Raw genomic sequence first — 14,777 nt, 5'->3', positions numbered from 1 at the left:
ATTCAACCCATCTCTACCAGCCTTTCATAACAAACCACTAAGCTATCTAAACCAGTTTCCACACTTATATAAATAGAGAAAACTTCACCCTATATAACCTATCTCAGAAAACAAACAAAATCAATTAATATTGCACTAACTGGCAACCCCCCCCCCCCATTCATAAATCAACTTCTTTCCTTCCAGACCACCATCGTATTTCTTTGCTCGCACATAATCTTTAATCTAAAGTTATTAAATGATATTACTCACCTCACTCTCCTTCTTTCTCCTTCCTTCCTTCCTTCCTTCCTTCCTTCCTTCCTTCCTTCCTTCCTTCCTTCCTTCCTTCCCTCTAACTCGTTGCAGTTGTTCAGCTTCGACCCATCAAACCCGGACTCGACTGACTCACTTCTGCTGCTCGTTCCAAGGCTTTTTCCTCATACGATGTTGGCTGGTGTGAAGTAATTACTGCAATTCAAATTAACACGATTCATTAATGTACATAACCAATTAACATAATCGTCTCCTACTTGATTTTGACTAGTTGATAGGGTTGTTTTTGGTCTCCCCGAAGGGAGTGGACCGATCCCAGAGGTACTGCAATACCGGGCCGATCCGCGGCAAAGGTGGAGCAAGCTCCTAGCACTTCGCCATGTTGCAAAAATCAGTTTTAATATCGAGGATCCCACATGGGGATCGTATCAGATATTAAGCTGATAAGAACAGATACTACACTTTGATCTTAGCCAAAAGGCCGAGAAGCGATAGGATGCATGGTTGCTCTGCAACACCAGGCAAACAATTGCGGCTAGAAACCACGTAGCGAGTTTCAATTGCAAAAGGGCATGTGATTATCGTTGAGTACTATTCGAATTCAAGCATACATATAAACGCCATGCAGTAAAGGCTTTAACCATTTCTTACCTGATCAATGAATTTATATATATATGCAAATTCATGATATTACATGGTTTCATTCATGAGTAGTGAATATGTAACTGGCGGCAAAGTGGTAAACAGACTCGCGTGGCGTTTCACGAATTCGCTCCTGGCCAGGGAGTATAGCGCTTAACTCTAATACATAAACCTCCATTTGTCATGTGTCTTAAGGTAGCTACAGCTTTTGAAAAGTATAATAACGAATTAAAAGTGCAAGGGGCCTGTTACGCCAACGCTCGTCAAAAAATATAAATAGGAGACGTTCTCTCTCTGATACCATAACAGAAAACGAACAGCACTATTACGCGCCAACTATTCCATTTTGTATATATATCACGACTTTTTCACATCTAACACTTTGCTTGATACATCGTTTTCACAAACCGGAGACGAGGCGAAGCGAGGCAGGGCTGGGTGGCGAGAGGCGAGAGGCTAGAGGCTAGAGGCGAGAGGCGAGAGGCGAGAGGCGAGAGGCGAGAGGCGAGAGACGAGAGACGAGAGGCGAGAGACGAGAGACGAGAGACGAGAGACGAGAGACGAGAGACGAGAGACGAGAGACGAGAGACGAGAGACGAGAGACGAGAGACGAGAGACGAGAGACGAGAGACTAGAGACTAGAGACTAGAGACGAGAGACGAGAGACGAGAGACGAGAGACGAGAGACGTGACGTGATGCCATGCCATGCCATTCAATGCCTTGTGATTCAATACCATGCAGTTCAATGCGATGCGATGCGATGCGATGCAATGACATGCGATTCGATGCCATGCGAGGCGAGGCGATGCATCATCTAACATAACGCGATTCCCTGGAAAACGACTCTGTTGTTGAATGAACAACAAAGTTAAGATATAAGAAGATGTAAGTAATTCGAGAAGTCTGAGTACTGTAGGTACTATAGCAAATTCATTGCTTAATATATGTGAATGTGTAAGGAATCCATCCATCGCTTTTACCGAGTATACAAATACTCGCTCATTGTTGGTGTTTAGGGAGGTAAATGAAGTATTGCAAAGCTAATTACGAAACTAGCTTTCACAATGACATTTGGTGGTTGGTCGCTTTGCAAATTATAGTAGATTCTATATCAATTTTTATTCGTTATTTTACGTGAATGAATGTGTGCCTGCATACATTGCCTAAATAAAGAATGTAAATATACGTCGGTGGTGTTTTAGAGGGGTGAATGAAGCATTTGAAATCTAAATAGGAAACTAGCATTCAAATGGAGAGGGGTGAGAGTGCAGGTGCGCTTGAACTTGGGTGGGTTCTGGGTTTCATTGACGTATATATTACAGGTGAATGTGTGCATCGAATGCTCGATTGAAGTATATAAATACACATTGTTAGTGTGTATTGAGGTAAATGATGGATTGTAAAGCTAATCAAGACACTGGAATTCACTTTGAGGCTAGTGGCTGGCCGGCTGGCAAGCGTGGAAGTGGCAAACGATCGTGAGTTGCCGTGTAAAACCACACCAAAGCAACACCTCCCTCCATCTCAAGTCGAATTTCGTCTTTATTACGCATTGGTACATTCCAGCAATGGTAAATTCAATAGATAAACGTCTAATCTTGATGTATGTATGAATATAATTTCGCCGTCAGAGCCGACTAAGGAATTCCGAGTGATATACACACACACTCCTCCCTCCCTCCCTCCCTCCCTCCCTCACTCACAAGGGAGAGTGAGTAATTCTGTAAAAAAAAAAGAAGAGCATGCCAACAATGGGTAACTATTATAGTTAGGTTCTCGATCATAGTAAACCCGTTGATTTAGAGTTTATTTGCACAATGACTACGTCATATTAGATGCCATTTAAATACCAAATCCAGTTCTCCACTAAATGCAGACACAAGTCTAACACTATTCAACCCATCTCTACCAGCCTTTTCATAACAAACCACTAAGCTATCTAAACCAGTTTCCACACTTATATAAATAGAGAAAAACTTCACCCTATATAACCTATCTCAGAAAACAAACAAAATCAATTAATATTGCACTAACTGGCAACCCCCCCCCCCATTCATAAAATCAACTTCTTTCCTTCCAGACCAACCATCGTATTTCTTTGCTCGCACATAATCTTTAATCTAAGTTATTAATGATATTACTCACCTCACTCTCCTTCTTTCTCCTTCCTTCCTTCCTTCCTTCCTTCCTTCCTTCCTTCCTTCCTTCCTTCCTTCCTTCCTTCCCTCTAACTCGTTGCAGTTGTTCAGCTTCGACCCATCAAACCCGGACTCGACTGACTCACTTCTGCTGCTCGTTCCAAGGCTTTTTCCTCATACGATGTTGGCTGGTGTGAAGTAATTACTGCAATTCAAATTAACACGATTCATTAATGTACATAACCAATTAACATAATCGTCTCCTACTTGATTTTGACTAGTTGATAGGGTTGTTTTTGGTCTCCCCGAAGGGAGTGGACCGATCCCAGAGGTACTGCAATACCGGGCCGATCCGCGGCAAAGGTGGAGCAAGCTCCTAGCACTTCGCCATGTTGCAAAAATCAGTTTAATATCGAGGATCCCACATGGGGATCGTATCAGATATTAAGCTGATAAGAACAGATACTACACTTTGATCTTAGCCAAAAGGCCGAGAAGCGATAGGATGCATGGTTGCTCTGCAACACCAGGCAACAATTGCGGCTAGAAACCACGTAGCGAGTTTCAATTGCAAAAGGGCATGTGATTATCGTTGAGTACTATTCGAATTCAAGCATACATATAAACGCCATGCAGTAAAGGCTTTAACCATTTCTTACCTGATCAATGAATTTATATATATATGCAAATTCATGATATTACATGGTTTCATTCATGAGTAGTGAATATGTAACTGGCGGCAAAGTGGTAAACAGACTCGCGTGGCGTTTCACGAATTCGCTCCTGGCCAGGGAGTATAGCGCTTAACTCTAATACATAAACCTCCATTTGTCATGTGTCTTAAGGTAGCTACAGCTTTTGAAAAGTATAATAACGAATTAAAAGTGCAAGGGGCCTGTTACGCCAACGCTCGTCAAAAAATATAAATAGGAGACGTTCTCTCTCTGATACCATAACAGAAAACGAACAGCACTATTACGCGCCAACTATTCCATTTTTGTATATATATCACGACTTTTTCACATCTAACACTTTGCTTGATACATCGTTTTCACAAACCGGAGACGAGGCGAAGCGAGGCAGGGCTGGGTGGCGAGAGGCGAGAGGCTAGAGGCTAGAGGCGAGAGGCGAGAGGCGAGAGGCGAGAGGCGAGAGGCGAGAGACGAGAGACGAGAGGCGAGAGACGAGAGACGAGAGACGAGAGACGAGAGACGAGAGACGAGAGACGAGAGACGAGAGACGAGAGACGAGAGACGAGAGACGAGAGACGAGAGACGAGAGACTAGAGACTAGAGACTAGAGACGAGAGACGAGAGACGAGAGACGAGAGACGAGAGACGTGACGTGATGCCATGCCATGCCATTCAATGCCTTGTGATTCAATACCATGCAGTTCAATGCGATGCGATGCGATGCGATGCAATGACATGCGATTCGATGCCATGCGAGGCGAGGCGATGCATCATCTAACATAACGCGATTCCCTGGAAAACGACTCTGTTGTTGAATGAACAACAAAGTTAAGATATAAGAAGATGTAAGTAATTCGAGAAGTCTGAGTACTGTAGGTACTATAGCAAATTCATTGCTTAATATATGTGAATGTGTAAGGAATCCATCCATCGCTTTTACCGAGTATACAAATACTCGCTCATTGTTGGTGTTTAGGGAGGTAAATGAAGTATTGCAAAGCTAATTACGAAACTAGCTTTCACAATGACATTTGGTGGTTGGTCGCTTTGCAAATTATAGTAGATTCTATATCAATTTTATTCGTTATTTTACGTGAATGAATGTGTGCCTGCATACATTGCCTAAATAAAGAATGTAAATATACGTCGGTGGTGTTTAGAGGGGTGAATGAAGCATTTGAAATCTAAATAGGAAACTAGCATTCAAATGGAGAGGGGTGAGAGTGCAGGTGCGCTTGAACTTGGGTGGGTTCTGGGTTTCATTGACGTATATATTACAGGTGAATGTGTGCATCGAATGCTCGATTGAAGTATATAAATACACATTGTTAGTGTGTATTGAGGTAAATGATGGATTGTAAAGCTAATCAAGACACTGGAATTCACTTTGAGGCTAGTGGCTGGCCGGCTGGCAAGCGTGGAAGTGGCAAACGATCGTTGAGTTGCCGTGTAAAACCACACCAAAGCAACACCTCCCTCCATCTCAAGTCGAATTTCGTCTTTATTACGCATTGGTACATTCCAGCAATGGTAAATTCAATAGATAAACGTCTAATCTTGATGTATGTATGAATATAATTTCGCCGTCAGAGCCGACTAAGGAATTCCGAGTGATATACACACACACTCCTCCCTCCCTCCCTCCCTCCCTCCCTCACTCACAAGGGAGAGTGAGTAATTCTGTAAAAAAAAAGAAGAGCATGCCAACAATGGGTAACTATTATAGTTAGGTTCTCGATCATAGTAAACCCGTTGATTTAGAGTTTATTTGCACAATGACTACGTCATATTAGATGCCATTTAAATACCAAATCCAGTTCTCCACTAAATGCAGACACAAGTCTAACACTATTCAACCCATCTCTACCAGCCTTTTCATAACAAACCACTAAGCTATCTAAACCAGTTTCCACACTTATATAAATAGAGAAAAACTTCACCCTATATAACCTATCTCAGAAAACAAACAAAATCAATTAATATTGCACTAACTGGCAACCCCCCCCCCCATTCATAAAATCAACTTCTTTCCTTCCAGACCAACCATCGTATTTCTTTGCTCGCACATAATCTTTAATCTAAAGTTATTAAATGATATTACTCACCTCACTCTCCTTCTTTCTCCTTCCTTCCTTCCTTCCTTCCTTCCTTCCTTCCTTCCTTCCTTCCTTCCTTCCTTCCTTCCCTCTAACTCGTTGCAGTTGTTCAGCTTCGACCCATCAAACCCGGACTCGACTGACTCACTTCTGCTGCTCGTTCCAAGGCTTTTTCCTCATACGATGTTGGCTGGTGTGAAGTAATTACTGCAATTCAAATTAACACGATTCATTAATGTACATAACCAATTAACATAATCGTCTCCTACTTGATTTTGACTAGTTGATAGGGTTGTTTTTGGTCTCCCCCGAAGGGAGTGGACCGATCCCAGAGGTACTGCAATACCGGGCCGATCCGCGGCAAAGGTGGAGCAAGCTCCTAGCACTTCGCCATGTTGCAAAAATCAGTTTAATATCGAGGATCCCACATGGGGATCGTATCAGATATTAAGCTGATAAGAACAGATACTACACTTTGATCTTAGCCAAAAGGCCGAGAAGCGATAGGATGCATGGTTGCTCTGCAACACCAGGCAACAATTGCGGCTAGAAACCACGTAGCGAGTTTCAATTGCAAAAGGGCATGTGATTATCGTTGAGTACTATTCGAATTCAAGCATACATATAAACGCCATGCAGTAAAGGCTTTAACCATTTCTTACCTGATCAATGAATTTATATATATATGCAAATTCATGATATTACATGGTTTCATTCATGAGTAGTGAATATGTAACTGGCGGCAAAGTGGTAAACAGACTCGCGTGGCGTTTCACGAATTCGCTCCTGGCCAGGGAGTATAGCGCTTAACTCTAATACATAAACCTCCATTTGTCATGTGTCTTAAGGTAGCTACAGCTTTTGAAAAGTATAATAACGAATTAAAAGTGCAAGGGGCCTGTTACGCCAACGCTCGTCAAAAAATATAAATAGGAGACGTTCTCTCTCTGATACCATAACAGAAAACGAACAGCACTATTACGCGCCAACTATTCCATTTTTGTATATATATCACGACTTTTTCACATCTAACACTTTGCTTGATACATCGTTTTCACAAACCGGAGACGAGGCGAAGCGAGGCAGGGCTGGGTGGCGAGAGGCGAGAGGCTAGAGGCTAGAGGCGAGAGGCGAGAGGCGAGAGGCGAGAGGCGAGAGGCGAGAGACGAGAGACGAGAGGCGAGAGACGAGAGACGAGAGACGAGAGACGAGAGACGAGAGACGAGAGACGAGAGACGAGAGACGAGAGACGAGAGACGAGAGACGAGAGACGAGAGACGAGAGACTAGAGACTAGAGACTAGAGACGAGAGACGAGAGACGAGAGACGAGAGACGAGAGACGTGACGTGATGCCATGCCATGCCATTCAATGCCTTGTGATTCAATACCATGCAGTTCAATGCGATGCGATGCGATGCGATGCAATGACATGCGATTCGATGCCATGCGAGGCGAGGCGATGCATCATCTAACATAACGCGATTCCCTGGAAAACGACTCTGTTGTTGAATGAACAACAAAGTTAAGATATAAGAAGATGTAAGTAATTCGAGAAGTCTGAGTACTGTAGGTACTATAGCAAATTCATTGCTTAATATATGTGAATGTGTAAGGAATCCATCCATCGCTTTTACCGAGTATACAAATACTCGCTCATTGTTGGTGTTTAGGGAGGTAAATGAAGTATTGCAAAGCTAATTACGAAACTAGCTTTCACAATGACATTTGGTGGTTGGTCGCTTTGCAAATTATAGTAGATTCTATATCAATTTTATTCGTTATTTTACGTGAATGAATGTGTGCCTGCATACATTGCCTAAATAAAGAATGTAAATATACGTCGGTGGTGTTTAGAGGGGTGAATGAAGCATTTGAAATCTAAATAGGAAACTAGCATTCAAATGGAGAGGGGTGAGAGTGCAGGTGCGCTTGAACTTGGGTGGGTTCTGGGTTTCATTGACGTATATATTACAGGTGAATGTGTGCATCGAATGCTCGATTGAAGTATATAAATACACATTGTTAGTGTGTATTGAGGTAAATGATGGATTGTAAAGCTAATCAAGACACTGGAATTCACTTTGAGGCTAGTGGCTGGCCGGCTGGCAAGCGTGGAAGTGGCAAACGATCGTTGAGTTGCCGTGTAAAACCACACCAAAGCAACACCTCCCTCCATCTCAAGTCGAATTTCGTCTTTATTACGCATTGGTACATTCCAGCAATGGTAAATTCAATAGATAAACGTCTAATCTTGATGTATGTATGAATATAATTTCGCCGTCAGAGCCGACTAAGGAATTCCGAGTGATATACACACACACTCCTCCCTCCCTCCCTCCCTCCCTCCCTCACTCACAAGGGAGAGTGAGTAATTCTGTAAAAAAAAAAGAAGAGCATGCCAACAATGGGTAACTATTATAGTTAGGTTCTCGATCATAGTAAACCCGTTGATTTAGAGTTTATTTGCACAATGACTACGTCATATTAGATGCCATTTAAATACCAAATCCAGTTCTCCACTAAATGCAGACACAAGTCTAACACTATTCAACCCATCTCTACCAGCCTTTTCATAACAAACCACTAAGCTATCTAAACCAGTTTCCACACTTATATAAATAGAGAAAAACTTCACCCTATATAACCTATCTCAGAAAACAAACAAAATCAATTAATATTGCACTAACTGGCAACCCCCCCCCCATTCATAAAATCAACTTCTTTCCTTCCAGACCAACCATCGTATTTCTTTGCTCGCACATAATCTTTAATCTAAAGTTATTAAATGATATTACTCACCTCACTCTCCTTCTTTCTCCTTCCTTCCTTCCTTCCTTCCTTCCTTCCTTCCTTCCTTCCTTCCTTCCTTCCTTCCTTCCCTCTAACTCGTTGCAGTTGTTCAGCTTCGACCCATCAAACCCGGACTCGACTGACTCACTTCTGCTGCTCGTTCCAAGGCTTTTTCCTCATACGATGTTGGCTGGTGTGAAGTAATTACTGCAATTCAAATTAACACGATTCATTAATGTACATAACCAATTAACATAATCGTCTCCTACTTGATTTTGACTAGTTGATAGGGTTGTTTTTGGTCTCCCCGAAGGGAGTGGACCGATCCCAGAGGTACTGCAATACCGGGCCGATCCGCGGCAAAGGTGGAGCAAGCTCCTAGCACTTCGCCATGTTGCAAAAATCAGTTTAATATCGAGGATCCCACATGGGGATCGTATCAGATATTAAGCTGATAAGAACAGATTTAATTTTTTATTGACGAATGTTTTACATATTGCTTACAATAGCCTTGTGTCTTCACAAGGGTGCATGGTTACATAGTTACATTGGTGTACATAGAATATAATATACATTTTCATACATATGTTGTTAAGGGATCTTTATTTACATTGTGCCGTCTGCCATTAAAAAACTCAAAACAGATGTAATATACAAATTGATATTCTGAAATGAGAAAAAGGTACAGACATGTAATCTAGTATTGTCGAGCGCCTGTGATGTGCTCTATGTACATCATCCGTGACCACCGGATGGTGTCGCTCACGCATAGCCTCCTGAACAGCCTCTGATATCTTCTAGAGGCCAGCCTGTTCATTGGTTTGTCGTTCTTAGGGTCGTATGACCCGAGTGATCCTACAATGAAGGCATATACAGTGACCTGCCTGTAGGTCCGTCTCATTGTCGCTGCTAGCTCTGCATACTTTTCTTCTTTGCCTAGTCTAGCTTCTGCAAAGGCGTCTGGTCCGTTTTCGAAGGGGCAAGTGACGTCAATCAGCATCACCTCTCCGTTCTTTTCTAGAACAATGTCTGGTCTTAGTACATTGTTTGTTCCTGGGACTTGCCGGTTAGTGGATATGATCTTCCAGTGTCTTCCTTCTGAGGCCTTCAGGATACGATCGACCAACGCGTTGTGTCGCTGGATCATCGCATTTGACAGCCTCAGGCAATGGTTGATGACGTGGGGTAGCGTCTCGTTCTGGTGCCGACATCTCCTACACCGTTGGTCTCCGTTGGTGTTGAACCGGCGGGCTCCATTTAGGGGTAGAAGATTCAGTCGTGCCCTGTGAATGAAACGCCAGTCAGCAAAGGTTGTAAAAGCCCCGTCCCTAATAAATGCAGACGAAGCCCTCTCCCTCCCAACTTGTTCCATTACTTTCCCCTGGTCTGGTTTACTTCTCAGGTCGTCGTCGCGAAGGCTTCTGTGATGGTTTCTGATGTTCCTTGCGACCAACCTTCTTTCTTTGTGAGTCATAGTTCTTTCCCCACAACAGACTTCCAATGCATCTCCGTCTGTAGACCACTTGGTGTTCAACCTTCCTGACGAGTTGCGGGCTCTTGACCAGAGCGTCTCATGTCCAGAGGGTCTTTGTTCCAAGACGTCTTTCGAGAGATACTGGCATACATTTTCCAGAGTTGCTTCTTGGCGAATTCTTCGCGACGTTACTCTCTTGCAGTCGTCCCTGGCAATATTCCTCGTTTCTAGATCCGGCGTGGTGAGAAGTTTGAACGCGGAGTCTATGACGAATATGTCAGAGTCTTCTGCGGCGAGGGGTATGCCGCACGAGCCTGCTGCACTCTTTCCATACAGGTAGCCATTGGTTGCCCGCTGTGGCAGGTATAGAGTTTCTTTTATTAGTGGTCTTAAACGGTCATCAAGTTCCTGCCAGTCTCCCTTTCTCAGTTGCCAAGTTCTCATGGCGAACACCGTTGTTGGGAAGACGAAGGACTTCAGGGCATCGATCCTCTGCCAGGGAGCCAATTTACTTGACATTATGGCTACGCCTAGTTGCTTGAACTCATCGATTGCGTTTGCGTTCGGGAGGAGGTGGAAACCTACCGGTCTACCTAGGAATTTGGTTTCCTCCCCATCTCGTCTGCTGCAAATCTGCGATTCCCCTATTGTAAATATGGAGTTTCGCATTCCCCTTGGTTGTCGTCCAGACATGTGCATTGACGAGCATTTCCTTGGGTTGAGTTTTAGATGCAACTCTTCACAGGCTGCAGAGGTGATGTTGATGAGGTTCTGTAGGCCTTCCGCTGTCCTGGAGAGCAGGGTTATGTCATCTGCGTAGGCAAGGCAGGGATGCTTGAGACCTGGGTCTTCTTGTAGTCCGGTGTTAATGATGGACCTCACTATAGGTTCAATGGCGATGTTGAATAATAAGCCACTGATGGGGCATCCTTGTCTGACCCCGCAATCAGCTGGGATATCATTTGTTTCACCACTCGCCGTTTGAATCTTGGTGGAATTTCCTCTTGTAATGCCCTGGATCACCGTGACAAAGTCTGCTCCCACGCCCATCCGTGTGAGGGAGGCGTCGATGAGTTCTAATGGCACGGAACCAAAGGCGTTTGTGAGGTCAAGTGACGCAATGCAAATCTCTTTGTTGCTGTCTCGTGCCTCGTCAAGGTAGTGCTGGATGATGTAATTGTGCTCAAGGACCCCGTCTGATGCCATAAATCCTTTTTGCGCAGAGCACAGGGCCTGATTTTGCTCAATCCATCTCCTCAGTCTTGCGGCCAGAACTCCTGTGTATAACTTGTAGATTGTCCTACACAGAGCAATGGGCCGCCAATTATTGATGTCGTGTGGGTCACCATCCTTGGGAATGAGGATGGTTCTTGACGTTTTCCAGTCCTGGGGGATCTTTTTCTGTTGCAGGCAGATGTTGAATATCGCCGCTATCACCTTACAGTCAGGGTCAGCCTGTTTCCAGTGTCTGTAGGTGATTCTGTCATTCCCAGGGGCGCTGTTTTCAGCTCTCATCAGCCTAACCCCCACTTCCCCTTCTCTAATTGGGTCCAGATTAATTTCAGCGCGATCTTCCTGTGCTTCCGGTATGGACTGGAGTGTGGCTGGGTCTTCTATTGGTGGTTGAGCGGCTAGGACCTCTGAGAAATGCCTCTCTATGGTCTCACAGGGGATCTCACAGCGGCGACTTTCTCCTGATGTGATCAGCCTCACTGCCCTTCGTCTGTTCCTTCTGTAAAGGCGTTGGATCGCCTTGCAGTTGTTGACATCGATGGCTGGGGGGGCTGGTCTACTCTCGTCTACCCGGATGTTGCAGTGGGCTTGGACCGCTTCTGTAATTTCGTTCAGGAGGCTCGAGAACTCGCCCCAGTCCGGGGAGCGTAGCAGTGCCAGTAGGGGAGCGTAGAAGGGTTCAAGTGCCCAGTCTTGGGTCGCCTCATCTGGTTGCAGTTCTTGTTGGTCGGCCTCGCCTGGTTCTTGATCTAGCCGTACCGCTTCATCACCGTTGTCAAGTATTTGAGACACATCACCCACGTGGTCTTCATTGTCGTCCTCGCCGCTCGCCTCTGGGGAGGCCCGGTCTTCGTCCTCACGCCCTGTGGGGTCGGGGTGGATAGGAGAGGGGTGTTGGGGGAAAGGAACCTGTATCACAATGGGTGATAGAGGGGGGGGTGGTCGGTGAGGCTGTGGGTGCTGGAGAGGGGGTAGGATTGGTGGGGGTGAGGGGGTGGGGGATGGTACTGGGGATAAAGGAATAGGTGATGCGGGTGGTGGTGGTGTGGGGTCAAGGATGGGGTTGGTGGGTGGGGGGGGTAGGGTGTCAGGGCGGTGAGGTGCTGGGTCAGGTGCTTGGGTGCGGGGTGGCTCCCTTCCTTCTGGGTCCTGTTGGTTGTCGTTCCGTCGTTCCGGGCCTGTTCGTCTCACGTGGTACAGTTCATGACTCATTTTCCCTATGACTGAATTGCATGAAAAGTCGCAATTCGGTCTGTTACATGGGAACGCTAACTGGACGCTGTCATCTTGTCTTGCTGCCATAATACCTTGAAGCCGAGCACATGAGTGGGTGGACGGTCTTTGTCCCAATGTTTTTCTGCACCCTGCACACTTGTATCTTGTTCGCCCGATCTTAATGTTGTGGCCACCACTCAGGTGTCTCACTAGGGAAACTCTTTGACACGTCCATGATTTCCCTGAGTGGACGTGAGGGCAGGCGGTCTCGGTGCACTTGAAGTGTCTTGGAAGTGGGAACCAAATGATGAGGGTTGTTCCCTGTCTTTGTGGCTGTTGGTCCGCACTTGGGGTGTCTGGGGCTGCCCTGTTCGCGTTGTTCTCTTCTCCAGGGGCAGGGGACCCACGGTTGGGGGGTCTTTGTGTATTATTCTGATCGTTTATTCCTCCAGGGGTTCCGTTCCTTACGTGGTTCAGGAGCCCGTTGATCTCCTGGCTCATTGTTAGGGCATCCTGGCCGTCATTGCTGCTGTCGGATTCATTCTGTACCCTCCTGAATGTATAGCGCCTGTTCCGGGGTCTTTGGGAGACAGGGCTATCCCAGAAGTCCCGTTCGTCGCTGACGCCGACCCCTAAAACCGTCACCTGGCCTGTGGCTGTCTGGGAGTCGTCGCTGGGGTCGGCCCTAGTGGTGGAAATCTTGGTGGAGCCAGGGCCGGCCCTCAGGGGTGTCTTGCCGGCCCTCAGGGGTGTCTTGCCGGCCCTCAGGGGTGTATTGCCGGCCCTCAGGGGTGAATTGCCGGCCCCAACACCACCGGGTTTTCGTGTGTAGTGTGTTCCTGGGCGAACGTCGCTGGCGCCGACCCCTGGTCCAGTTTCCACAACTATGGCTGTCTGGGAGTCGTCGCTGGGGTTGGCCCCAGTGGTGTATGTCCTGGCACTGCCAGGGCCTGCCCTCAGGGGTGTATTGCCTGCTCCAGCCCTTAATTGTTTGTTGGTGGAGTCAGCCCTAGGGCTAGTGTCGCTGGAGCCGACCCCGGGGCTTGCGTCGCTGGTGCCGACCCCCCGATCCGCGGGCGTCGAGCCGGACCTCAGGTGTGAAGCGCCCGCCAATCTGGGCTTATTGGTCTGGTCGCTTAAGCCGATTCCGCCAGCTGATCTGATTAAGTCGCCTAGGCCGACCCTCGATGTAAAGCTGTAGAACGGCGTCCTAGATGGGGTCGTCCTTGGAGCCAACATATCCGGGTCGTCCTCGGGGCTGTCATCGCTGATGGTGATCATCTCATCAGGGACTACTTTCACATTCCTGGTCCCCGGGTTTGTCCTGCCGAAGGTGGTCCCAGTAGAGGTCCTCCTCGAGGCCGCCTCGCCAAGGGCGACCCCGGTGGTGCTGGTGGAGTCACGGGGTATCCTCACATCTCCTTCCACACCCTGCGCGTCGACCTTACCCTGAGCCAGCCGCACAGGACTGGCCCCAGGGCAAGGGAGTATGGTCCTCCTCGAGGCCGCCTCGCCAAGGGCGACCCCGGTGGTGCTGGTGGAGTCACGGGGTAGCCTCACATCTCCTTCCACACCCTGCGCGTCGACCTTACCCTGAGCCAGCCGCACAGGACTGGCCCCAGGGCAAGGGAGTATGGTCCTCCTCGAGGCCGCCTCGCCAAGGGCGACCCCGGTGGTGTTGGTGGAGTCACGGGGTATCCTCACATCTCCTTCCACACCCTGCGCGTCGACCTTACCCTGAGCCAGCCGCACAGGACTGGCCCCAGGGCAAGGGAGTATGGTCCTCCTCGAGGCCGCCTCGCCAAGGGCGACCCCGGTGGTGCTGGTGGAGTCACGGGGTAGCCTCACATCTCCTTCCACACCCTGCGTGTCGACCTTACCCTGAGCCAGCCGCACAGGACTGGCCCCAGGGCAAGGGAGTATGGTCCTCCTCGAGGCCGCCTCGCCAAGGGCGACCCCGGTGGTGCTGGTGGAGTCACGGGGTATCCTCACATCTCCTTCCACACCCTGCGCGTCGACCTTACCCTGAGCCAGCCGCACAGGACTGGCCCCAGGGCAAGGGAGTATGGTCCTCCTCGAGGCCGCCTCGCCAAGGGCGACCCCGGTGGTGCTGGTGGAGTCACGGGGTATCCTCACATCTCCTTCCACACCCTGCGCGTCGACCTTGCCCTGAGCCAGCCGCACAGGACTGGCCCCAGGGCAAGGGAGTATGGTCCTCCTCGAGGCCGCCTCGCCAAGGG

At 47.5% G+C, this 14,777-nt stretch overlaps 1 protein-coding gene, 3 non-coding genes and 1 pseudogene across 4 annotated transcripts; all 5 read right to left on the bottom strand.

The window, feature by feature from the left end:
* Nucleotides 1–554: 554 nt before the first annotated feature.
* LOC138360704 (U2 spliceosomal RNA) lies at nucleotides 555–748 on the bottom strand. Its single transcript, XR_011226594.1, has one exon. It is a non-coding gene; the product is annotated as a U2 spliceosomal RNA (small nuclear RNA).
* Nucleotides 749–3,345: 2,597 nt separating this feature from the next.
* On the bottom strand, nucleotides 3,346–3,538 carry LOC138360697 (U2 spliceosomal RNA). The gene has a single exon (XR_011226587.1). It is a non-coding gene; the product is annotated as a U2 spliceosomal RNA (small nuclear RNA).
* Nucleotides 3,539–6,136: 2,598 nt separating this feature from the next.
* Nucleotides 6,137–6,329, bottom strand: LOC138360696 (U2 spliceosomal RNA). The gene has a single exon (XR_011226586.1). It is a non-coding gene; the product is annotated as a U2 spliceosomal RNA (small nuclear RNA).
* Nucleotides 6,330–8,926: 2,597 nt separating this feature from the next.
* LOC138360741 (U2 spliceosomal RNA) lies at nucleotides 8,927–9,106 on the bottom strand (annotated as a pseudogene).
* A 206-nt stretch (nucleotides 9,107–9,312) lies between these two features.
* LOC123751199 (uncharacterized) lies at nucleotides 9,313–13,818 on the bottom strand. The gene has a single exon (XM_069320323.1). It carries the CDS (start codon nucleotides 13,816–13,818, stop codon nucleotides 9,313–9,315), a length of 4,506 nt encoding a protein of 1,501 aa, XP_069176424.1.
* Nucleotides 13,819–14,777: the final 959 nt, after the last annotated feature.

This window comes from Procambarus clarkii, unplaced genomic scaffold (assembly GCF_040958095.1).
Source record: "Procambarus clarkii isolate CNS0578487 unplaced genomic scaffold, FALCON_Pclarkii_2.0 HiC_scaffold_116, whole genome shotgun sequence".
Classification (NCBI taxonomy): domain Eukaryota; kingdom Metazoa; phylum Arthropoda; class Malacostraca; order Decapoda; family Cambaridae; genus Procambarus; species Procambarus clarkii.
Note: the sequence above shows the minus strand (reverse complement) of the source record. Positions and strands in the feature narration are given on the sequence as shown.